Raw genomic sequence first — 22,652 nt, forward strand, 5'->3', positions numbered from 1 at the left:
GCACTCAGCCAGGGAACAAGGCCTGCCCTTCTCCTCCAGTGACCACTCCAACCCCACTTCCTGAGCCCCTCCAAGTCATCTTCCAGCCATCCACGTAGGGCTCCTTGACAGTGACCCTCGAGGAGAGCCGTAAGCCTGTCCTGGTGCATCTGGGATGACTTGGCTGACTTACTCCCGGCTTTTCTCTGCACCTGCCAGATATTAGGCAAACAGCAGTATATGGTGGGCTGCAGAAGAGGGGTACACCCTGCTCCTGACACTTCCCAGACGTGGCACTCATGCTGACCCTCCTCCGTGGGTGGAGGAGGGTCAGGGCCCAGACGTTCATGGAGAAGGATCAAGTAGGCGGCTGTGAGGAATGTGGCAGGAAGAAGGAAGGGCCTGAAGGGTCAGTGAGGCCACCCGGATGTGAGAGCCGGGGAGCTGCAACACATGGGCTGTGTATGGGGACTCCTAGAGCAAAGACCTGACTCTGGAGATTCCAACATGTCAGGTCCTGCCACTCACTCCAGAGAAATCAAACGAAAGTAATTGTGAAAGGATTTTAATAAAAATGGCTATTTTGGGAGGGTGGTGACTAAGAATTTCAGCCAATTTGGGGGGTACCAATAAGAGCTTTGGGTTTAAATAGAGGAAGAACTGGGGCAGGGGGAGAGATATGCATAACCAAGATAAGCAGTCTTGGTCAAACTCTGGTCTGTTGTTCATTGCTTCAATCAGGCTCTGCAAAGTGACCCAAAGAACTTCATATTGCTGGAGGAGATGATGAAAAAGTTCCCATGAGATGATGGCTCCTGCTTGGGGGTGATCTCATCATAGGGAGATCTGTCCATGAGGCTTTGCTGTTCCTTAAATCCAGTGTGGTTTAGGACCATGACTAGAGACTTTCAGGTGCCTTTTGAGGGTCTGGAACAGGACAGTGTAAAAACTGACAGAAAGGTGCCTCAGTCACTCTTGTCTTTAGGCCTTTAGCCCCTAAAGGGGGTGAGACAGATTAGTATCACTGGTTTTTAGAGACTCCTTGAGAGATTACCATACCTGTGTGCACAGTAGAGCAGGAGGCTGATCCATAGACAAAGGAGACAGATGCAAAATAAAGGCAGGGATGTCAGGCTTCTATTCTGCCTTTAGTTATCTTGTGGGCACAAGTGAGGAGTCAGTATGTTTTAGCAAAAGCAGGTTCTAAGTACCTGTTACAGATGGAGGGACTCGGGACGTTCCAGGAGTCCAGGAAACCGGAAGCTGGGACCACAGAGAAGATGGAGTCCAGAGAGAGGGGACAGTACCAGTTTTTGTTGCCCTCATCCTTACCATGGCCACCAAGCCCCAGTCCTGCTGGAAGGATGAGGCAGCAGGCAGGTGCACCTCAACTGCTTGGAGCAGTTAGGGCTTTAGAGAAAAAAAAAAAGATCCCATATTTGGCCATTCCTAATATTCAGCGTACAACAAAGGCAGCACTTTGGTGGCACTCTCAGGCCAGGTGATAACGGCTGCAGCCACTGCTCTGGCAGGAGCAGCTTGGTCCAGAACCTGCCACATGCCAGACACTGTCCCTCAGGGTCTTCTGGGACCTGGGCACTTAGAGCTGGAGCCAAGGGTCCACTCTGTCCTAAGCAGGGGTTAGTGTCCAGTAGCACCCAGGGCGAGGCCTGTGCCTCCACATGAATGGCCTATGTGTCATAAGCAGACTACGTCAGAAACGTAAAAGAACATGCTTGTGTCTTTCCACAACATCAAACTTAATGAACAATGACAAATTCACAAGTGACACCATTTCACTAATTCATCAAGCACTACTGATGTCACTTGACAGCCATTGGCAACACGTTTTTTCGTTCCAATCTACCAGTCTGAACACTCCTGGTATTGAGTGTTGAGCATCAAGACATTCTCCTCACACACCAGCAGGACACAGGTAATGCTAAGAGCCGGTAAAAGAGACCTCAGCATTCAGAGGGGCTGCCGCACAGACATGAGCTGCTAGAAACACAAGGAAAAGTCTCTGTAGGAGACCAGACAAGGTTTATGAGCCGCAGGCGAGAGCTGTTCAAGGTGTCACACACAGGTCTGCGTGACAGGCCATTTCAACTGCCAGTTTGAAGTGTGCTGCGTGTCAGGCAGGAGAAACTACCCTTGAGCTGCCGTCTAGGGACAGAGGCAGAAGTCCTTTACCTTGGCAATTTTCCTGTGGAGGCTCATGACGGGTGACCAGGTGGAGGGTCAGTGTGGCTACCACATCTCAGTCTTGGAGTAGGGCACTCCTCCTTTGACAGCCCCATGTGAGGGGTTACAACTGGAGTGACTGATAGGTGTTCTGTGTTCTGATGTGATCTGATGTATTTTCAGATTATTCCAGATGTAAGTATTTATTGACACAAATAAATTATTAGTTTGTACTTCATAGTGTGCTGCACCTGGTAGCCGTCTGCCTGCATAAACAAGATGTAGAGTCGTTCTACTCTTGACAATTTTATACAAAATGGAGTCAAGGCAGAGCTTGAAAGCTACTGTACTCTACAATACGGAGCAGAGAACAGCCTGATCTCCACACAGTAGCAGAGCAAGCACATCAGGAGAGGTAAGGGCTGAGAAAAGTGTGCTAGAGGACCTTGGCCCGAGGATCCTGATGACCTTTAACTTGATGGTCAGAGATCTTGACCTGTGATTCATAGCCTGAAGATACAGAGTTCCTGGAAGCAAGAACAAAACACACTCAGGTGCTGCCCAGCTTCCTGGTGAGGCTTGGATTCCCCTGGAGCAGCTGGGTGTGGAGCAGTGAGGAAACACCACCCAGAACAGACCTGGTTTGCTGTCCACCCCACTGACTGGACTGCTCCCCAGAGTCCCTTTGGGGACTTTAGGAGAGGAAAAGCAAGGGGACTCAGGAGATGGGAAGGAGCAGTTCCAATTCCAGAACGGTGAGAAATTAACAGGCCTTGGGAACCTGTAAGCTCACACACCCACTCCCTCACAGCTAACCTCAGTCCCCAAGGCAGCTACAAACACCACATCAAGGCCAGGCTGCCTGCTCAGCACCAGCTGGGCTCCTGGACACAAAGTCAGCCCCAGATCCTGCAGTCCTTCTGGGGAAGGGTCCTGGCCAGTCGAGGTAGCCAATGAAGTGCAGGCTTTTCAAACTGTGATTTTTCAGACTGGCTCTCTGATGCCCAACCAGCAACACAGTGATGTGACAAAGGCCACAGAACCAGCCCAACATGGAAGCAGATGAGGGCAAAGGACCTGTGCCCAGTGTCCTATCCAGATTCTGGACCCATCCTGGCTTTCATGCAGGAGGACCACAGGGACAGAGCAGAGAGAGCAAAGAGAGACTTCCTGTCCGCGGTAGTTTTTGGGATGCCACCAGCTTTGGGCACTAGGAGAAGCCTGGAGCCCTGGTCACCATCCTCAGCTGACCCAGATCCCAGCTGGGGAGGATATCTTGGGTGTTAGGGCCAGCTTTCTATGGGAAAATAGGGTACTTTCAGGGGTAGAGGCCACTTTCTGCTGTGGTCATCCTGTGCATTTTCTGTGCACCATGAAGCATACATAATAATACCTCTGGAGGTGGCTTTGCTGGTGTGTTTCCTGAGGTGAGGTGGCAGCAGGAAGTAAGGTTCAAACACTGAGTCGGTGAGAAATAACTGCTGGGAAGTAAGGACTAGGGTGGTTAGGTGTGCTGACACAACAGAGAGGACCCCTGGGAAGTGGGGGCTAGCCCAGTAGGGAGCAGTTCCCGGGGACCTCTCCTTTCCTTTACCCTTGGTTATTATTCCAGAGTGCTACAGAGGCCCTGGTAACAGGGTTCTAGACATATCAGGAAAGAGAAAAGGCCACACCAGTCGGGAAAGTCAGTGGAGGAAGGAGTTACTTACAGATACTGGGCTCTCCTGGGGCAAGGCATGTGAGGGATGGGGTCACTACACCATGGAATGTGGTGTCCCCCCAGGCATGGGGCCACATGAGCTGGGCAGCCTTAACATTTAAAGTACACAGGAGGTTTCTGGCCCACCCACCAGAAACCACCTGTCATATGCTAAAAACAAGGAAAATAAAACCTCCCTGTCCTTTTGGAATGCACAGAGGTACTAAAAACGACTATATATACAGGTCAGTGGGTTGTGCTGGGGTTTGGGCAGAGGGAGGCAGAGAACAGGCTGCAAGAAGAGGGTGGGTGCAGGTTGAGACCCATGCCTGCACTTGGCGGGGGGTGGGTTCCTGGCAGTTGACTGTGATGATTATTGTGAGCTAATGAATGAGCGAGTGAATGGACGGACAGACACCATGGCAGCTCCAAGACCTCATGGCAGCTCCGAGACCTCGGGCGTGCACGTTAAACACTGAAGCACACAGAACCCAGTGCCACTGGTTCACACCTTAGGAGGCTGAGATCATCAGGATCATGGCTCAAGGCCAGCCTGGGCAAAAAGTTCATGAGACTCCCATCTCCAAAAAATAACCAGGGCAAAATGGACTGGAGGTGTGGCTCAAGCAGTAGAGCACTTGCTTTGCCAGCATGAAGCCCTGAGTTCAAATTCCAGTTCTACCAAAAAAAAAAAAAAAAAAGCACAAGCTGCTTTTGAGTGGAAAACCACTCAAAGTACAGCATGGTGGGGACTGTGGAAGAGATCTCAAGACATCATTAGGTCAAAAGCAGCTAAAAGTGTTCCCTGGGGCAGCACCCTGTTCCAATAGGAAATGCAACTCAGGCATAGTTTTGTATAATTTGGTACAAAACTCTAAGAAAGAATCCCACAATGTGGACTTGGTCCTGAGTGCTGCTGGCTGTGGATGGGCTCTGACTGACTTCCCCGTGTTTTCCTCACTTTGTTTATTTGACACAGGGTCTCTCTGTGTAGCCCAGGCTGGCCTCAAACTTGAGATCCCCCTCCCTCGGCTTCCCCAGCGAAGCTTTCACCACCACACTTTGCATTTCCCCATTGCTTTTTAAATGCTAGCGCTACCCACCTTACCAAGCACAAGGACAGGAAGGAGGTTGGGGTGCTGGTTGCTGAGGTTGGGTAGTGGCTCTGGCATCCCAGGAAGAGCTGCTCTAGGAGGAGTCAGGGCCCACAGATTCCCATCCGTGGCCTGACTCAGGCTGTTCCCACTGGCCTCCACAGCAACGGCTGCAACAGGCCTCTGATCATGGGCTCTTCTTCCTCCAGGGGTGTCCCAAGAGCCAATGGCAAGGACGAAGGAATCCTGAAGCCTCTGTTCCACCAGCCAGCCATGTTGAGCTCCCGTTGGGTGACCCCTGGCTATGTTCCCAAGATGCTTGGGGCCTTCCTGCTCTTGGCCACCTCCATGAATGCTCAGAATAAAGGTAGGTCTCCAGGTTCTGCTCTCTCTGCTGGGGGAGGAGTCCAGCGGGCCAGACAGGGTGGGAAGGGAAGACCAAGGTCACACTCAGAAGGTCTGAAGGCCCCCAGGCCCCAAGTGATAACTGTGACCCTGCAGGCCCAGGTCCTGAAGGTGAGGAGCAGGGCTGGCACCTTTAGGTGGCAAAAGGGCAACTGTGTGCCCCCTAAGAATGGCAGACAACAAGGCCCCCGCAGTGCCTGGGGTCACTGTCAGAGCATTGGTGGGGTCACCCAAGACCAGGTCAGGTTCTAGGGGAAGAAGAGACCCAGGAGTTGGAGGCCTGGGTCCTAGTGAAGAACCCCAGCTCCACAGGACTAGAAACCTGCCTTGTCTGTTTTGGGCCTGGATCTGCCCTGTCCATCGGCCTCAGCATCGCCAGGGCCCTTAGACGAATGGATCCTCAGATCAGTCATAATTGGGCTCTGTAGTCCCCCAGCACAGCTCACTGGAGCCTGTTCCCCCGGCCCCAGAGGGGTTTAAAAGATGGCACCAAGGCACGTCTCAGAGCAGTTACTCAAACCCCAGCTGAGGCTTCGTAGTGTTTTGTCCCCAGCACGCCACGGTATGGTTGGCCTTAGTGCACTGGGGACCAGCCAAGGACCAGGAAAGAGCCCTCCCCTCCAGGGACTCAACTGTGGCCTCAGGTGGTCACCAAGAGCCTGAGAGGTAAGGTCCCAGCTCAGCAGTGAGGTTCAGACTCTCTCAGACATTGACTAACTCCTGCTCCCAACCTATCAGTCATCGTAAGAAAACACACCACGCAACACAACACTCTGCATCTGACGGAGGTTTCCTTCCCACAAGCCAATCAGTCCTTCCTGCTGCTCTCACCAGCTGGGGGTCACCTAACTGCTTCAGTCTGACACTGTAGACCTGGTGCAGCATCACATCCCACAGGCCCCAAGACAGCCCCAGAGGGTGCCATCTGTCCCTCTGACCAGTGGGCTCTAAGTCAGATTCCCACAACCCCCTCCTCAAGTCCAGTGAATTTGCTAGGGCAGCTTGAGGACTCAGGGAAACACTTTACTTACCCATACTGGTTTATCCTAAAGGATCTTATGCAGGGGACAGGTGGACAGCTAGTAGAGAGATGCCCAGGCCCAGGTGTGCGAAGGGGCAGAGCCTCCACGTCTTCTGCAGGAGCACCACCCTTGGGCACTTCCCCATCTGCAGCAACCTGGAGGCTACCCCAACCCAATTTTGGGGTTTTTCAGTAGAGTTCTTTATGAAAGCATCACCGCTCATATCGTTGCTGATCAACTCATCCTCCAGCCCCTCCCTCCTCCTGGGAGGTCAGGCTGCTGATAAAGCGTCCCAGCCTCTGATCACCTCCCTGGCAACAGCCCTGGCGGGAGGCATCCAAAAACCTGAGAGGCCATCATAAGAGAAAAGCTGCTCCCATCCCCCAGGAAATCACAAAGGTCTGAGGAGCTCTGTCTCAGGAACCAGGACGAAGGTCAACCGTATGTTTCTTACTGACTCACAATATCACACGCCAGCACTTGTCTCTGTGGCACGGGGCCCTTGTGTTGAGCCTTGCACTCCCCCTACCGCCAACCCCAGTACAGATTTGGACAGGAGTGTGTTGAGAGTGTTTGCATTGTTGAACTGTGCGTGTGCGCACACACGGAGTCCTAGGATGATTTTTGTGAAAAGAAAGGGAAGGCATTTTTAAAAAGCTCCCACAGTCGACACTTAGATGGCCACAGAGCACAGTAAGATTTGAGGTCAGATTCCCAACAGGGATGTCCCCCTGGAGAACGACATCCCCAGGGCTTTGACAAACCCCATATGCGGTCCCACCTAGGACAGGTTACTCTGGGCTACTGAATGGAGTCTCGTCCAAGTCCCCACCTCTTCTCTCCCTGCCAGGGTACCTGAGCTACAGTACAGCCACCTGCCACACCTCCCAGCCCTCACCCCAGACCACCCAATGGAAAAGCCCAGGGAGGAACTGACACCTGCCCCTGCCCAGGGCCCCAAGAGAGCATCTGGTTACTGTCCTGAGGCCCCGTGCTGCCCATGTGTGTGATTGCCCCCTCCACAGAGTGGGACAACGCCATCTGCACCGAGGATGTGGTTTTCGTGTCCAGGGGCGAGCACGCCATGATGGCCTGCAATATCTCCAACACCTTCACCCACATCACCATCAAGTTGCGTGCCCATGGGAAGAACAAGACCATCTTCAGCGAGGATGGCCCAGGGCACTTCTCTCGGGATGGGTGGCAGCTCCAGGTTCAAGGAGGCCAGGCACAGCTGGTGATCGAAGCCGCCCAGGACAGCCATGCAGGGCAGTATCTGTGGCGTCTTCACGGACTCCAGGCATGTAACAAGATCACCACCCTGAATGTTTCAGGTGAGGAGAGGGTTTGGGGAGGGGTGAGCAGGGGAGAAGGGAGTGGGAAAGACGATGAAGAGGGAGAGGGGACCTCTTGCTCTTGGCTTTGAATTCTATCTGCTACCAGGCAAGTCCATGGACCCTTCCCAGCCTGAAACCCACTGCCTTCCCCTCCGCTTTTCCTTCCCTGAAAAATCTCCCCAGTCGCAACCATCCTTCCCTGCCCTCCTGGTTTAATCCATCATGGAGGCAGGAACTGCAGTTGGCCTTGCCAGGAGACCAGGATCTACCTGGATTCCTGCTACCAGGCCTAGGGGAGCACTGGGGCTGCCCCCAACCAGATGTCTTCTTTCTGGCAGAGCCCCAAGACCAGGAAGCAGACCAGACAGAGCCCCTGCCTTCCTGGGGTAAGTACACGCCCCTTGGGCTTGGGTCATCACACTACTGAGTCCAGCCCCCAGCCCACCTGGCACCATTCACCCCTCATCCTCCCAGTCCCGCCCTAGCAGAGGCCCCTGCTGACCAGAGGTGATGGGAAGGGGCTGAAGAGGTGGTGCATGTGGGGCACAGAAGTGAGTGATGTAAGTGACACTGGGTGAATGAATTGCAGGTAAACACCTACCCACCTCTCTCCTCCAGACTCAATGCCTGAAACCCTGGAGTCCAAGAGTTTTGAGGCTTCCACAGGGCCCCGATCCACAGAAGGGGTGGTGGCCGCTGGCATCCTCTTCTTGATCCTGATAATTGTGGGAATTGGTGCATTCACCCAGAACAGGCTCCGCCATTCTTAGGGGCTCCAACAGGTATGAGCCTAGCACCTAGTCAGGTCAGAGCTGTAGGTCTTCCTGGGACCCATACATGATGTTTTACCTTGTGGACCACTCCAAAGCCCTGCTCCCAAAGGGGTCAGCAGGACAATGGGGAAGGCATGCACCTCAAACACCACATTCCCCCAGGACTCCAGTCAGCTATGACCAAAAACACAGACTCCAACTTGGGCCAGGCCCACAGGGACCCCCTCCCCTCAAGCCCTCACTTTGTGCCCAGGACACCCTGGAGGGCAGTAAGAGTTGTGGTCTTCAGGCTCCTCCCAGGGCTCCTGGGGAGAAACTGTGGTTTTTGTCCCAGGGGCCCCTGGCTGAGAATACCATAAAAGTGGGCTCAACTCTTCCTGGGCTCAAAACCCAGGCAGGGCTTGGGTGGGGAGCAGCACGGTGTGTGAGTGAGCCTAGCTTGTGGAGCCTGACTTGAGTGCAGAGCTGTGTGGCTGGTGCTGTGTCTGTGAGTGTCTGTGCCAGGTGTCTGTACCATACACCTCGGTCTAGGCACAGCCCTTACCTGTCCTGCTCACCAGATGAAGAGGCTCTAGTCTGAGAGCCAGAGGGAGTGCCCACCGGCACCGGGCCAGCATGGGGTGGTCACAGTCCCAGCATTGGAGCCCTCACAGCCCACCATCATCTTCTGGATTCCAGATGCTCTTGGAGCCATGACCACCTTCCTGGCAGAGAAAAGAAGGACACTGTCAGTGTTTGCTGGACACAGGAGGCGTGGGACCTGGACTGAGCATAGTGGACCCTCAGTCCCTGTGCAGAAATTGAGGGCAGGAGCTCACTTAGGAAGAGTCTAGGAAGCTGGTCAGTGTCCTGGGCCTCTCTGGGTCATCACACAAAGACAGGAAACCAACCTGACCCCTCTGTGGTCTTCAGCTCCCTCACCTCTTTCCACAAATGACAAAATCTCAAGTTGCACAAACCTTGATGCATGGTGTTCACTCCATCCTTATCCTCTTACAAGGGGGACCTGGGCTCTTTTCTTTGGGCTAAGACCCCTAGGTCCAGGGCCTCTCTTCTCTTCTGAAGGTCTCCAGTGCCAGCTGGAGGGTGTGTGTGGTGGGGGGACAGTCCAGCTTTGCCTTAAGTGAACCTTGCACACACACCTGTGCCCACAACCTGCATGGGTATGCTGGTGAACCTGACTAAGACCAGTGGGGAATGAGAAATAAGACACACACAGACACACAGACATACAGACATAAAACAGAAAAGCTGGGGACGGGAGGGCTGCACGTTCCTGATGGGAAACGTGAGCGCCTACCTGAGCCAGTGTTTATTTTATAGGTCAGTACAAGGAAAAGACTCAGGTAAAAATCAAGCTTCAACAATTCTTTGATCTATGGTAAAAGGAATGAGGTCTGGTGGGCTAATTTTCCTAAGGCTAATGAAGCTTAATTACAACACATCTGTTCTGGAGTCATCAAGCACACAGGACACCTTGTCTAAGGTGTTGATTAATCTGGCATCAGGGAGTCTCCTGACAGTTCTGGTACTTTATCTGGTTTTGCATCAGGGGGTGGTATGCAGACACAGCAGGCTGTGTTCTTCAAGGAGATGTGAGAACAAAGGTCAAGAATGAGAGTAGGAGAGACTGTGCAAACTCCTACCATGGAGAGGCTGTGCAAACTCCACTATTTCCCAGCCCAGGGTTCATGCCTGGTCCCCAACACACCTGTCTTTTGACTGAGGAAGAGTAGCATGTTTGGGGACCCCAGGCAGGGCTCCAAGGACCAGGATGAGAGGACTAGAAGTCTAAAATGATGGTCATACATGTCTCCCACCACCAGGGGGTGGATTGGGCCGTCCTCAGAGAACTGGGGATAAAGGAGGCTGGAGGCAGGTGCCTGTTGGAGTCACTGCTCCCCCGGGGAGGACAACCTGGCTCCTCAGACTCCTCAGGGGACCCTCCCCGAAGACCCCACCCCACTCTGATCTCATCCACCCACCGCACCTGATGTTCCTCTTAGGCCCAAGTGTTTACAACACTTGTCTTTTCTACTACAATGTAATTTCAGCGTTTTCTTCCTACACTTGGGTGAAAAGTGAAAGTTTTTCTAGATATGCCACCTCCAGTGCTTTAGAATAACTACCATAAGCCTAATCTTTAAATGGACGTAATAAAGAATATATAATTAAGGGATATAATTAACAATCCAAGCAATCAGCCGGGAATACAATTGTTTTAGTGAAAACCATAAAACCCTACAAGAAGCTTTGGGGCCTCTGAAAGCACTCAAAGGTGTGGTCCTGAAGATGAAGTTGGTGGGAGGCCTCGCTCACCTGGGAGACCTCAAGGCAGTGTCTGGTGCCCATGACCCCCAAAATCAGGGCCCATGGACTCCTGGGAGATAGAGGGCCTATATCCAGGTGTTCATAGCCTGCACCTCTTGGATCAAAACAAGACTCAAGTCAGGGCGATGCTGATGCTGGGTTTGTCCTCCTCAGGCCAGCTCCGTCCACCAGCTCCCCCAGAGTCCTGGCTACATTCCCGCCCCCCGCCCCTCACAGGTCCTGGGCCCTGAAATCGGTCACATCCTGCCTGAGACCATCAAAATAATGTTGATGCAGAAAGGTCAGGTCAAAGGTCAGCTTTCATGTACATATGATGGTGGGAGGGGTCCAGGAGAGTCACCTTGCCCTCCACCTCCGGGAGTCCTAGGAGGGAGTCCTGAGTCTGGGGTCTTGGCTCTTTCTACTGTCCCCTGCTGCTTCTCTTCTCTTCTCTTCAAGGTTTTCTCAGATGGGGATTAGTGCTGGTCACTGCGATGCCCACCCCACCCTGACCTCCCCTCCCTGTCTTTAACCTCCCCAGCTACAAGGGTTCTGTATCTACTGTTCGTTCCCCCTGCTGGGGCCCTGTGATCTGCCTGCCCAAGTCCTTGGCTTCCTGCCCCCTCTGCTTGACCTTCTTCAACAGACCCCGCCCCCCTGCCCTGTGTCCTACTTCCTGTCCATTTGGCCTCTGTGGAGGTCAGCCCCAGTGGTCTGTGTTCCTCGTCCTCTCTGTTCCCTGTGCTTGGTGCCAGGAGGGTTAAACCACTCCAAGTGTCCAAGAGTGAAGAAACGCCCGAAGTCAAGACTAGGGAGGAGAAGTATCTCAGAACCCATCATTCCCGGCCGCCTTGCAGGGCCGCTGAGGGCCTTTTACCAGATCCCACCCCCAAGCAGGTATGTCCTCATGGGCTAGGACTCCCGTCCCCAGGACTCAGCCCGAGAGATGGTAACTGCACCCCCCACTACAGCCCCACCCTCAGCACAGCACCCCAAGCCTATCAGTCCCAGCCTAGCTGCCCCAGCCTCATCCCACAGGGGCAAATCTGCCCCTCCCCCTCCCACCCCCCCCCAGCAGCCCCAGCCTTGGGTGCAGGCACAGGCGCCTCCTCCAGAGTCACTCCCAGATGGGCCCCGTGAGGCCAGAGGAGGGACCCCAGTCTGTGCATGTGACATGTGACTTTGCAGATGTCTGTGGTTAAACCAGATCCCAGCAGAACGTAACCCAGAGGATGAGGGCATGCCAGCCTCGGCCTTAGCTACAGCTTCACTTCCCCCACAACCCTGCCTTCACACACATCTGGGGTCCTTGACCTTTCCTTTCCTCCTTTCCCGTCCCTCCCCTTGTCTCTCCTTCCCCCTGATGTCCTCTGAAGAGACACTCCAGGAGAACCAGGACAACCAGCCACCAGAGGTTGGCTCCTCCCACTTGAAAGCTGCCTCTCCCCCTTCTTCCAGGCACCGCCTCCAGGAAGCCCTCTGAGCTCCACCACCAACCACCTTGTGTTGAGCTGCCAAGCCTCTTGCTCTGTCCCCCACCATTAGTCTCGCCGGGCTTTTGGGTGCACATCAAGCACATGCAGCCGAGGAGCCACTCAGCCAGGGTTGCCAGGCTGAGTTTGGGCAGCATGACCTGGTTCTCGCTGCTGGCCCTGCTGCTTAGAATGGCGAGCACCACCCAAGGTAAAAGCTACCCCACCCTCTAAGGCTCCTGCCCAGCATGGCACTGACCCACCTGGGGAATGGGGTGGGATGCTGAGTGCCACCTTCCTGCAGAGCCCCTACCCCTCCTCCAGGGGTAGGCGTCAGAACAAGCGTTGGTCTGGGCAGGCAGCAGCATCACAGTGAGTTCTTGTCTCTCTCTCTACCTAATGTCCAAGACTTTCTTTTACCTTTATCACTGTCAGGACTTTGGCCTTTAGTTTTCTTTCAGGGCAGATTTATGTGGGTGGGAGTCCTTGGGGCTCTGCACTTAAAATCCTGTGCAAAAAATAACCCCACAGAGTACTGAGTTTGGTGAGAAGCTGAGGTTTGGTTCACATGGAAAAAAGCATCCTGTCTACATCCAGAAGCTAAGCATTGCTGAGCCCTGGGCAGAATGGACAAGGCTTGTTTCTGGGGGTCAAGCCAGCAGGTCCCCCTTCACAGAGCCACAGGCTCTGACCACCTGGAAACGAGGGTGGGGGAAACCGAGGCAGCCAGCGTTGAGAACAGAGGCTAAGGGGAAAAAAGACAATGACCTACAGCTGTCTCAGGACTTGAAGCTTAAGAGAGGGAACAGAGTGGCCAGAGCTGCCCAGAAGGAAGAAATGCCAAGACTCAGGGCAGCCTGGCCCTGTGGCCCCATGCAGCCCTCAGAACTTGAGCACAGTCCCCAAGGTGCCAGCTTCCAGGGCTGCTCCAAGGCCCCATGGGCACCTTGTGTTTGGTGCCATGTTGGACCCCCATAACCCCGCCATTGTCCTATAGATAGGACAGCCTCTGTACCTCTGGCCAGCCTGGTGGTGACAGCAGCGGGTCCCCCCACAGAGGTGCAGCAGTTTCCCTTCCACACGACAGCCCCCGAGGGGGGCTCGGTCAGCATCACCTGCTCCAGCAGCAAGCCCCTGTACGGGATCTTCCTGAAGCAAACCTGGCCACAGACCACCAACGTGATTTACTACGATGGAAAGCAGCCCACCGTGGACAAGCAGTTCTGGAACCGCATTGCCTTCTCCGGGTCTCAGGAAAACCTAACCATCACCATGAACCACCTGCACCTAGCCAACTCAGGCGTCTACACCTGCCAAGCTGTCATGGAAGATGACATCTGGGGCTCAGGCACCATGGTCGTGGTGACAGGTAGGGAACATGCTGACCGACTGCTGGTCCCGGTCCAAGGACTTTCCATCCTACACTTGCTGGAGCTGCTTCTCCTCCAGGCAAGCCCTCCTCCTCCAGGCACCCTCCTAGATTGCTGCCCCTCTACTTCCTCCACAGCCCCTCCCTGCCATGAACCCCAAAGGCTCTAATGGGGTCCCCCAACATCTAGGAGAGTCCCCTGCTGCCACAGGCTTCTTTTTTTCCCCCTTCCCAGAAAAGCTGTCCCAAGGAGTATGCAGGTGTCAGGAGCCTCAGCTGATGTCCGTCACCCTCCCATCTATCCTTACTGTGGGCTTCTTCCTCATCGGGATAGGCCTGGGCATGGTGTGCATACTGAGGAGGTCACAGGTCAGTGCCAGCCCACAGCTGACACCCACAAGCTGGCCCTTCTCACAGGGGCAGAGAGGGAGAGAAGGACAGGACTTAAGTCCCACAGAGCTGGCCACTTGGGAAGCCCCAGAGCCCACTCAGTGCTCTGCCCAGGGTCCCCAGAGGGCTCTCAGGGTGTAGATGGCAGAGTTCTAAAGACACGGAACGGTGGGAAGTGTGTGGGGCACCTAGGGGAGGACAGGGTCCAGAGGGTGGGGCCGGCTGACCAGATTGCAGCACAACTGCATGTGACTGAGCGCATGCGTGAGTGTGCTGTGTGCTGTGTGCATCTGGTGTGAGGGTGGGTGTGTGGAGGGCCATACGCCACTGTGTGAGTGTGTTAGAGTCAGGGTGTGCTGGGGGGGGAAAGGGAGGGGACAAGGGACAGACACAGGGGACTTGCAGAAGTCGGCTATGCCCTGGTCACTCAGCTGTTTGCCCCTGGTGGTGCAGCCAGGCCTGTACCTGACTGCAGCTTAACCCCTGCCCAGGTCCAAGTGAGGGGTCTGCCCTGCCCCATTAGATCCAGGTTGAGGGGTCTGCCCTGTCACCCCCACAGGTCAGGGTGAAGGGTCTGTCCTGTCCCCTCCAGGTTCTAGTCTACTCCGCCCTCCAAGGTCCAGGTGAGGGGTCTCTCTGTCCCATCACTGCCCAGGTCTGGGAAACTTAAAACTAAAAAGCTTCCCAAGGGGTGTGTGTTTTGAAGAAAGGGGGTGCTCAGAGCCAGGTGTCCCTTGGGACCCCAGGCTGGCCACTGCTCAAGTGACAACAGGCTTTCTTTTAGATCAAGAAGCTCTGTACCTCCGAGTCTAAGAACCCCTCGTGCATGGTGTATGAAGACATGTCTTACAGCTGCCGCAACACCCTGTCTGCCCCGAACCTCTACCAGTGAACCCACCGGGCCCTCTGTCCCTCTCCCACCATCCCTTAGGCCCTGCCTCAGCAGAGCTCAGAGGTCTGCTGACCTGCTGACTCACCCAGCCCAGCTCGCCCACTGCCTCTGTGCAGGCCACTCTCGAAGGCACTCCTCCATGCTTCTGGTGTGTACAGGCGCCTCCTCAAGGAGGGCTTCCCTGCCTGCCCGGATACCCCAAGGTGGCCCTGGTCATGCTGCCATCCGGGAAAAGCTGAGCTTTGTCCTTTGGCAGCACCCTTCCCCTCCCAAGACCAAGGAGCCCCTTCTTTGTTGGGTGGATTCCCAAGCCCTGGGAATAAATAGCCTGGCAAAGTGAGCAGAGAGGCCCAGTCCCCATCCAGCTCATGAGAAATAAAGCACTTATATTGTTCCTTTCCTGACCTTGGCATTTATTCCCCAGCCAGCCCATAGCAGAGGAGAGCAAGGGGTTTAGCCTGCCCAACCCCCTCCCTAGGCACCCACTAGGGCTTTTGCAGCTTTTGTTACTGTGTGAGACCCTGAAGAGGATCAGAGAGGAGGGAGGGACCCCAGCAGCCCTGGGTGCCCTGAAAAGCAGCTGACCTGCACAGGAAGGGCATGGTCCAGGGGCTCTCTGCACACTCCACCTGCTCCAGAAAGCAGCATTCTCAGGCCTCCAGCCTCTGTGGGTCTGCAGAGGCTGACAGCAGGCTCTGGGAAGGGCACTGGTGCAGCCCTGGGTTCCTTCAGCCCCATTCCACCTCATACACCCCAACATTCACCCAACACCTTCCAAGTCCAGCCCAGCTATCAGTGCTTCCCTGGAGATAGAAGCCTTTATATCTCTTTTATGCATGGAGAAACTGAGGCACAGGAAGTCAGAAGATACATGGAGAAACTGCCCAGGCCCCCAGCTACCCCACAACATTGCCACCTGGGACAGCTGAAGCCATCAGGGGGACAAAAGCAAAGTTGATGCATTTGTGCCTGCCTTACACCATCCCCCCTGCAACCTGCCCACACCCCACACCTGCTCACACCTTCCCCACCTCATACCCCTCAGCTTCCTCTACCTCCTGTCTAAGTCACAAAGGCAAAACCAATGCTATCAACTGTGGGGTGGAAACTTAAAACCTCTCTCTATAAAAACACAACAAAGCCTAACAGAATGGCTCAAGTGGTAGAGTGCCTGCATATCAAACTCAGGGTCTTGTCCCTGAGTTCAAACCCCCAAACAAAACAACAACAACAAAAGCCACCACAATGCACAAACAATAAATGATGGTACTGGTTCAAATAAATTTCTCTGATATTAAAAAAGAAGAAGAATGGAGGGACGTCTACAAACTCAAAGGAAATGTTTGAGAAATAAAAACAGGTCAAGAGCTAATATGCCTAATTTATAGTGAGGCTTATCAATTAATAGGAAGATGAATTGGAATATACAGTACTAGCTGGGCACAGTGATACACATCTGTAATCCCAGCCACTCAGGAGATGACTAGTTCCCAGCCAGCCCTGGGACATCGTGATAACATAGTCTTTGAGCCATGGGTTTGTAAAGGTTAAAATGGCACTAGAGTATGACGTCCCTTCTCCCTGGAAACACCATGTCTAGAATGTATCTTCAGGAAATTATCTTTGGCCACAGAAACCAAATCATAGTGTTACGTGTTGCAGTGTTGCTTTCAATGCAAAAATTAGCAACTGAGAAAGGACCTCTATGTCCACATGAGAGCTGCCATGCTGACCGTGGCGCTGACCGTGGCATGCATACCGCAGGCATCAGACTGCCTGTGCCAAAGAGGAACCTGCAGTCTCCAGCACGAGACACGATGACGCCAGGCAGGCTGGCTGCAGAATATGAAATATGGATGTTCTGCGGCTGTGCATGTATTTTATGTCTTTCCGAGTGAAAAATGGAGTAACAGGCACAGGAAATTGACAATGGTTTTCTCTGAGTGTGGGATGCAGAGCCTTTTGCCCCTCTTTCTCAGTGCCTGTGTTATCTGGGGCTGGTTTAGCATCACAGAGGGCTTGGGGTGGGCAGCCTGGGGACCTAGCTTCCCAGCTCTCTTAGAGGCTCTTAGGGACACAGTCTCCCTCCTGACCCTCTCCATCCTCCCTCTGCTTGTGGCCCCAGCACCTCACTGGCTCAGTGCCCTCACTGGGGTGTCCTGTGCTTCTGCAGTGTGCACCAGCCTCTGCACCTGGCACCCCACCCCTCAGCATCTGCAGGCCACCAGCCCTCCATGCAGAGTTGGGCATGTCACTATAGTGTCCACATTTGGAGCCTCCAGCCAGCAACTGTGGCCCAGACAGCTACCACTGACTTCGTTTTTTTTTTTCATTTTTCTTTTATTATTCATATGTGCATACAAGGCTTGGTTCATTTCTCCCCCCTGCCCCCACCCCCTCCCTTACCACCCACTCCGCCCCCTCCCTCTCCCCTCCAATACCCAGCAGAAACTATTTTGCCCTTATTTCTAATTTTGTTGTAGAGAGAGTATAAGCAATAATGGGAAGGAACAAGGGTTTTTGCTGGTTGAGATAAGGATAGCTATACAGGGAGTTGACTCACATTGATTTCCTGTGCGTGGGTGTTACCTTCTAGGTTAATTCTTCTTGATCTCACCTTTTCTCTAGTTCCTGGTCCCCTTCTCCTATTGGCCTCAGTTGCTTTAAGGTATCTGCTTTAGTTTCTCTGCATTAAGGGCAACAAATGCTAGCTAGTTTTTTAGGTGTCTTACCTATCCTCACCCCTCCCTTGTGGGCTCTCGCTTTTATCATGTGCTCAAAGTCCAATCCCCTTGTTGTGTTTGCCCTTGATCTAATGTCCACATATGAGGGAGAACATACGATTTTTGGTCTTCTGGGCCAGGCTAACCTCACTCAGAATGATGTTCTCCAATTCCATCCATTTACCAGTGAATGCTAACATTTCGTTCTTCTTCATGGCTGCATAAAATTCCATTGTGTATAGATACCACATTTTCTTAATCCATTCGTCGGTGGTGGGGCATCTTGGCTGTTTCCATAACTTGGCTATTGTGAATAGTGCCGCAATAAACATGGACGTGCAGGTGCCTCTGGAGTAACAGTCTTTTGGGTATATCCCCAAGAGTGGTATTGCTGGATCAAATGGTAGATCGATGTCCAGCTTTTTAAGTAGCCTCCAAATTTTTTTCCAGAGTGGTTGTACTAGTCTACATTCCCACCAACAGTGTAAGAGGGTTCCTTTTTCCCCCGCATCCTCGCCAACACCTGTTGTTGGTGGTGTTGCTGATGATGGTTATTCTAACAGGGGTGAGGTGGAATCTTAGAGTGGTTTTAATTTGCATTTCCTTTATTGCTAGAGATGGTGAGCATTTTTTCATGTGTTTTCTGGCCATTTGAATTTCTTCTTTTGAGAAAGTTCTGTTTAGTTCACATGCCCATTTCTTTATTGGTTCATTAGTTTTGGGAGAATTTAGTTTTTTAAGTGCCCTATATATTCTGGTTATCAGTCCTTTGTCTGATGTATAGTTGGCAAATATTTTCTCCCACTCTGTGGGTGTTCTCTTCAGTTTAGAGACCATTTCTTTTGATGAACAGAAGCTTTTTAGTTTTATGAGGTCCCATTTATCTATGCTATCTCTTAGTTGCTGTGCTGCTGGGGTTTCATTGAGAAAGTTCTTACCTATACCTACTAACTCCAGAGTATTTCCTACTCTTTCTTGTATCAACTTTAGAGTTTGGGGTCTGATATTAAGATCCTTGATCCATTTTGAGTTAATCTTGGTATAGGGTGATATACATGGATCTAGTTTCAGTTTTTTGCAGACTGCTAACCAGTTTTCCCAGCAGTTTTTGTTGAAGAGGCTGCTATTTCTCCATCGTATATTTTTAGCTCCTTTGTCAAAGATAAGTTGCTTATAGTTGTTACCACTGACTTCTTTATGGCTGAAGCCATCAGGTGGAGCCAGTGCCAGGGAGAGAAGAAGGGACAGGTGTGGGACCCTCAGGATGGCTTTGGCACCGCTGGCATCCAAGACTCTCAAACCCTGTCACTTTGCATGACCAGTACTGACAAATACACATCATCTTCAAGATTTGATGTATAGAAAATTTCCCCCTCAAATCCAAAAGCAGCCATGTTGGCACAATTGTGCTCCTGGGCAGCAGGAGTTCTCTTCCCAGCAGCCTCATGCACGAGGAGCAAAGGACTATGGGGGAACAGAGCCCAAGAGGTTGATTCTGTGTCCCAGCGTCCCAAAGAGCCCTGGAGGAAATAGGGCCACCTGTGGCTCATCCATGAGTAGAGCCAGGTATTCAGCAGGTGTCCATCAGCTCCCAGCAGATTCTGGCCCCTACTCATGACCACTCAACAAAGAAACCTTGAACTAGTCATTGCCCCTCTGGGCCTCAGTTTCCCCATCTGTGAATTAGGGGTGTTGGGTTCACATTCCCCTCAAGTGCTGACTTTGTTTGTTGCCAGGCTGAGTTGGTGGTCTGTCCACCTGCCCCTCAGCTCCCACCAAAAGGAAGTAAGGCCCCTCTCATTTCCCTTTCGGCTCTGAAGCAACTTCCCAAAAGATAAGCAGACAACACCATAAGCCCTTCGCAAAGTCCTTGTCATCTGAGTATCACTCCCACCAGACCCCACCCTGTTGACCACAGGCCACACGCGCACAGGGCCGAGCTGCCAGAATGCTCCCACTTCCTGCCCCCTCCATGCTCAGGGCTGCGCTCTCCACAGTCCTTCCCCTGACCCTGTGCAGTGTTCGCCACTCATCTCAGCACCCACAGTCATCACTGCCTTTCTGGCTGTGTGCAAACCTTGATGGTGAGGAGAGCAGGGACAAGTCCACCCCATGCAGCCTCTCAGGGTGCCTGGCCCCATGCTGGGCATGTCAGGTTTATCCCTCTCATGACGAGAACATGCACTCAGACTTCTGTGACGGGGCCCCTCGTCTGTAAAATGGGGACAAGATGATAGCTGGATGCCGCGAGGATCAACTGAGGTACAGCTAGCAATGCTCTCAGAATGCACCTCCGCAGAGCAGGACTCCATCACTGCATCAGCTTGGACAAACACCATAGGAGTTAGAAGGCACAGTGTTGACCACAAGGAGAAAACTTGAGGGGAAAGTCCAACCCCTGAGGCTGAGGCTTTGGGAGATTCCTGCAGGGGGGCATTTAGACTTGGAAAAGCAGAGATCGGCCTCAACCCAGGGAAGCCCGGCACCGTGGAGGAGCTGTGGAAGCACCTGCCACCCCCTCATCAACTCCAGAGGGTGTTGATCAGCTCCCTCTGTTAAAGCTAAGCTCCTAATGCAAGGATGCAGCCAGAGGGCAGCAGCCAGCAGAGAGAGGGTCAGCATGGTGGGCAAAGGGCTCCAAGGAACGGGGCCTCTGCCACCCAGGGCCTCTCCAGGTGTTGCCCACACCAGACCCTCAGTGGTGCAGTAATGGCTATTCTGAGAGGAACCCTCTCCAGGAAAGGGAGCAAGGGAAGAACGGCATGAGTCAAAACCATCCTAAGAGACCTCCTCGACCACCCTCAAACTGCCAAATCAGCTGTCAAAACGTCCATGTGACAGGCTGGGCATGACTCAAGTGACAGAACACCTGCCTACCAAGTGTGAGGCCCTGAGTTCAAACTTTAGTACCAAAAAAAAAAAAAAAAAGTGGAAATGTTGACACAGCCTAGGGACCCCGAGAACACCACAGCAGAGAGGAAATCCTAAACTCAGGTGGCACAGGCTTCTCAAAGACAGCTCTGAATTTCAGCGGGCAATGCAATAATATACTTAAATGCTGAAAGAAAATAACTGTGTTCCTGTACGGTCATATCCAATTAAATCACACAGCGTACGGATAAGATAGACACCCTCAGGCAGCTAAGCTCTTTTCTATCGTGCTAGGTGAGGGTACATTGTGGCATTTACAAAACTTCTTACAATGTATCAAATGCATCATACTTGAGTTCACCCTCATCCCCCATCTCCTTTACCCCCCTTCCCTCATGCCTGGAACAGTTTCCACAGGTCTCATTTTTCCATTTACACACACGTGTACACAGTATTTGTACCATATTCACCCTCCCACACCCTTTCCCCGCTTTCTCCCCTGACTTCTAAGTTCTTAAGACTCATGACCAACATCAACCCTGAAATCACTGTTGGAGGCAATACTCAAGATCATTATAAGAAAAAAAGAAATCAGCTCATTTTTGTGGGTTTTTTTGGAGCTAGGGTCTCGCAAACTATTTGCCCAGGCTGGCTTCAAACTGTGATCTTCCTGACCGCTGCCTCCTGAGTACCTAGGACTACAGGTACGAGCCACCAGTGCCAGGCTATCTTTTTTTTTTTTTTTTCTTTAACATAAGGGAAAAAACAAGGAACCACAAAGCAGAAGAGTGAGCTGTGATAAGGCTATGCTAACTCAGCGCTGGGTATCTGAGGAGAGCCCAGGAGGGCTGTAAGGTAACCTAGATATTCTGGACTGCCTTGGTCTGGGACCCAACTTGACATGTGGCTTCACCCAGCTCTGCTCCACCCCAGGACAAACTCAAGCTCTTGCTCTACTCTCCTCCTACCTGGGCTCCTGGTTCCCTTCCCTGCTCGGTACAAAATGTCCCAGAGTGGGGCTTTGGAGGAAGCAGCTCTCCAGATCCATCCTGGGTCCCGCTCTCTGCAAGGCCTGGCTCTCTCTCTTGAGCTGTGTCCTGCCATTCCCAGCCTGACCAGCAGTCTGTAGCCCCCAAGAAGCAGCTGCCTTGGGTGGCCTGGAGACCTATGCTGAAACCTAGGAAAGCTGAAGAAGGGGCCATTCCATTCGGGACATGAAAAAGCTGGTTTTTTAAATTTATGAAAGTATGATGCATAGCCATTGTGAAGAACACCATGCAGCATAATAAAGAAGAGAACACAAATCAGTCTTAATTCCAACCATGCTTTATGGTCTATGTATTTATTAGTCACTCATTCAGCCAATGCCCAAAGTCCAGGTGCTGGGCTTACAGGCACTGGCAGGCAGAAGCCCACTGGAGGGGCCGTGGACAACCACGGATTGGAACACAGCAAGCAGCTCCAAGGGGTCCCAGGGACACAGCAATTCAGCCAAGTGTAGAATAAACAAATGCAATTCAAGGGTGCTCTCAAGAAAATAAACACAAAGTTACACCCTGGAACTAATATTCCAAAATTAAATGACACTATCCATAATTATATTTTTTGATGGTACTAGGGTTTGAACTCAGAGCCTCCCACTTGGTAGGCAGGTGCTCTACCACTTGAGCCACTCTGCCAGCCCTTTCACATGTTGGATTTTTTTGAGATAGGGTCTCGTGAGATATTTAGCTGGGCTGGCTTTAAACCGTGATTCTCCTGATCTCTGCCTCCTGAGTCATGACTAGGATACGGTCATGAGCCACCAGTGACCAGCAAGATTTTTTTTTGGTGGGAATGGGATTTGAACCCAGAGCTTTGTACTTGCAAAGCAGGCACTCTACCATAATTGCATTTTTTTGCTGTGTGATTTCAGCAGCCTCCTCTCTGGTTGCCTCTTCAGGTGACTGTGGTTCCGTTAGGTCATTTTTTAGGATGCAGATATGGAGTCCAAACGCTGTTTCAACTAGGATGTATCCCATAGACCGAGATGGACACGGTTGGTTGGGGCTGCACAGAATGTGTCAAATTGCTCAGGACGGACACAGTGATTGTGGAAGATTCTGTTTTTAAAAAATCTCATCAGCCGGGCA

The 22,652-nt window shown here is 52.5% G+C and overlaps 2 protein-coding genes and 1 long non-coding RNA gene across 6 annotated transcripts; 2 read left to right on the top strand and 1 right to left on the bottom strand.

Moving 5' to 3' along the window:
* Positions 1-528: 528 nt before the first annotated feature.
* LOC141413659 (uncharacterized) lies at positions 529-7,413 on the bottom strand. Its single transcript, XR_012438393.1, has 3 exons — positions 6,393-7,413; positions 4,966-5,350; positions 529-2,690 (listed from the first exon to the last, which is right to left on the bottom strand). It is a non-coding gene; the product is annotated as an uncharacterized lncRNA (long non-coding RNA).
* On the top strand, positions 5,189-9,472 carry LOC109702320 (secreted and transmembrane protein 1-like). Of its 2 annotated transcripts, none has more exons than XM_020187702.2 (4): positions 5,189-5,323; positions 7,409-7,717; positions 8,059-8,106; positions 9,172-9,472. In XM_020187702.2, exons 1-4 carry the CDS (start codon positions 5,230-5,232, stop codon positions 9,324-9,326), a joined length of 606 nt encoding a protein of 201 aa, XP_020043291.2. In that variant the 5' UTR covers positions 5,189-5,229; the 3' UTR covers positions 9,327-9,472. The 2 variants fall into 2 exon arrangements, with proteins under 2 accessions (XP_020043291.2, XP_020043305.2); XM_020187716.2 differs by lacking the exon at positions 9,172-9,472 and adding an exon at positions 8,339-8,490.
* Positions 9,473-10,916: 1,444 nt separating this feature from the next.
* Positions 10,917-15,320, top strand: Cd7 (CD7 molecule). Of its 3 annotated transcripts, none has more exons than XM_074044830.1 (5): positions 10,917-11,116; positions 12,262-12,486; positions 13,273-13,644; positions 13,880-14,013; positions 14,819-15,320. In XM_074044830.1, the coding sequence occupies exons 1-5, from the start codon at positions 11,089-11,091 to the stop codon at positions 14,924-14,926; spliced, it is 867 nt and encodes a 288-aa protein (XP_073900931.1). In that variant the 5' UTR covers positions 10,917-11,088; the 3' UTR covers positions 14,927-15,320. The 3 variants fall into 3 exon arrangements, with proteins under 3 accessions (XP_073900931.1, XP_073900933.1, XP_020043279.1); XM_074044832.1 differs by having other exon boundaries at positions 13,333-13,644; XM_020187690.2 differs by lacking the exon at positions 10,917-11,116 and adding an exon at positions 11,139-11,700.
* Positions 15,321-22,652: the final 7,332 nt, after the last annotated feature.

The sequence above is a fragment of the Castor canadensis genome, chromosome 11, assembly GCF_047511655.1.
Source record: "Castor canadensis chromosome 11, mCasCan1.hap1v2, whole genome shotgun sequence".
Taxonomy (NCBI): Eukaryota; Metazoa; Chordata; class Mammalia; order Rodentia; family Castoridae; genus Castor; species Castor canadensis.

Excerpts from the sequence above, each read along its gene's own strand:
- LOC109702320 (XM_020187702.2), top strand. The coding sequence starts at position 5,230 with ATGTTGAGCTCCCGTTGGGTGACCCCTGGCTATGTTCCCAAGATGCTT. Across the intron at positions 5,324-7,408 it reads CATGAATGCTCAGAATAAAG|AGTGGGACAACGCCATCTGC; the intron begins GTAGGTCTCCAG and ends CCCCCTCCACAG. Across the intron at positions 7,718-8,058 it reads CACCACCCTGAATGTTTCAG|AGCCCCAAGACCAGGAAGCA; the intron begins GTGAGGAGAGGG and ends TCTTTCTGGCAG.
- Cd7 (XM_074044830.1), top strand. The coding sequence starts at position 11,089 with ATGTTGATGCAGAAAGGTCAGGTCAAAG. Across the intron at positions 12,487-13,272 it reads AATGGCGAGCACCACCCAAG|ATAGGACAGCCTCTGTACCT; the intron begins GTAAAAGCTACC and ends ATTGTCCTATAG. Across the intron at positions 13,645-13,879 it reads CACCATGGTCGTGGTGACAG|AAAAGCTGTCCCAAGGAGTA; the intron begins GTAGGGAACATG and ends CCCCCTTCCCAG.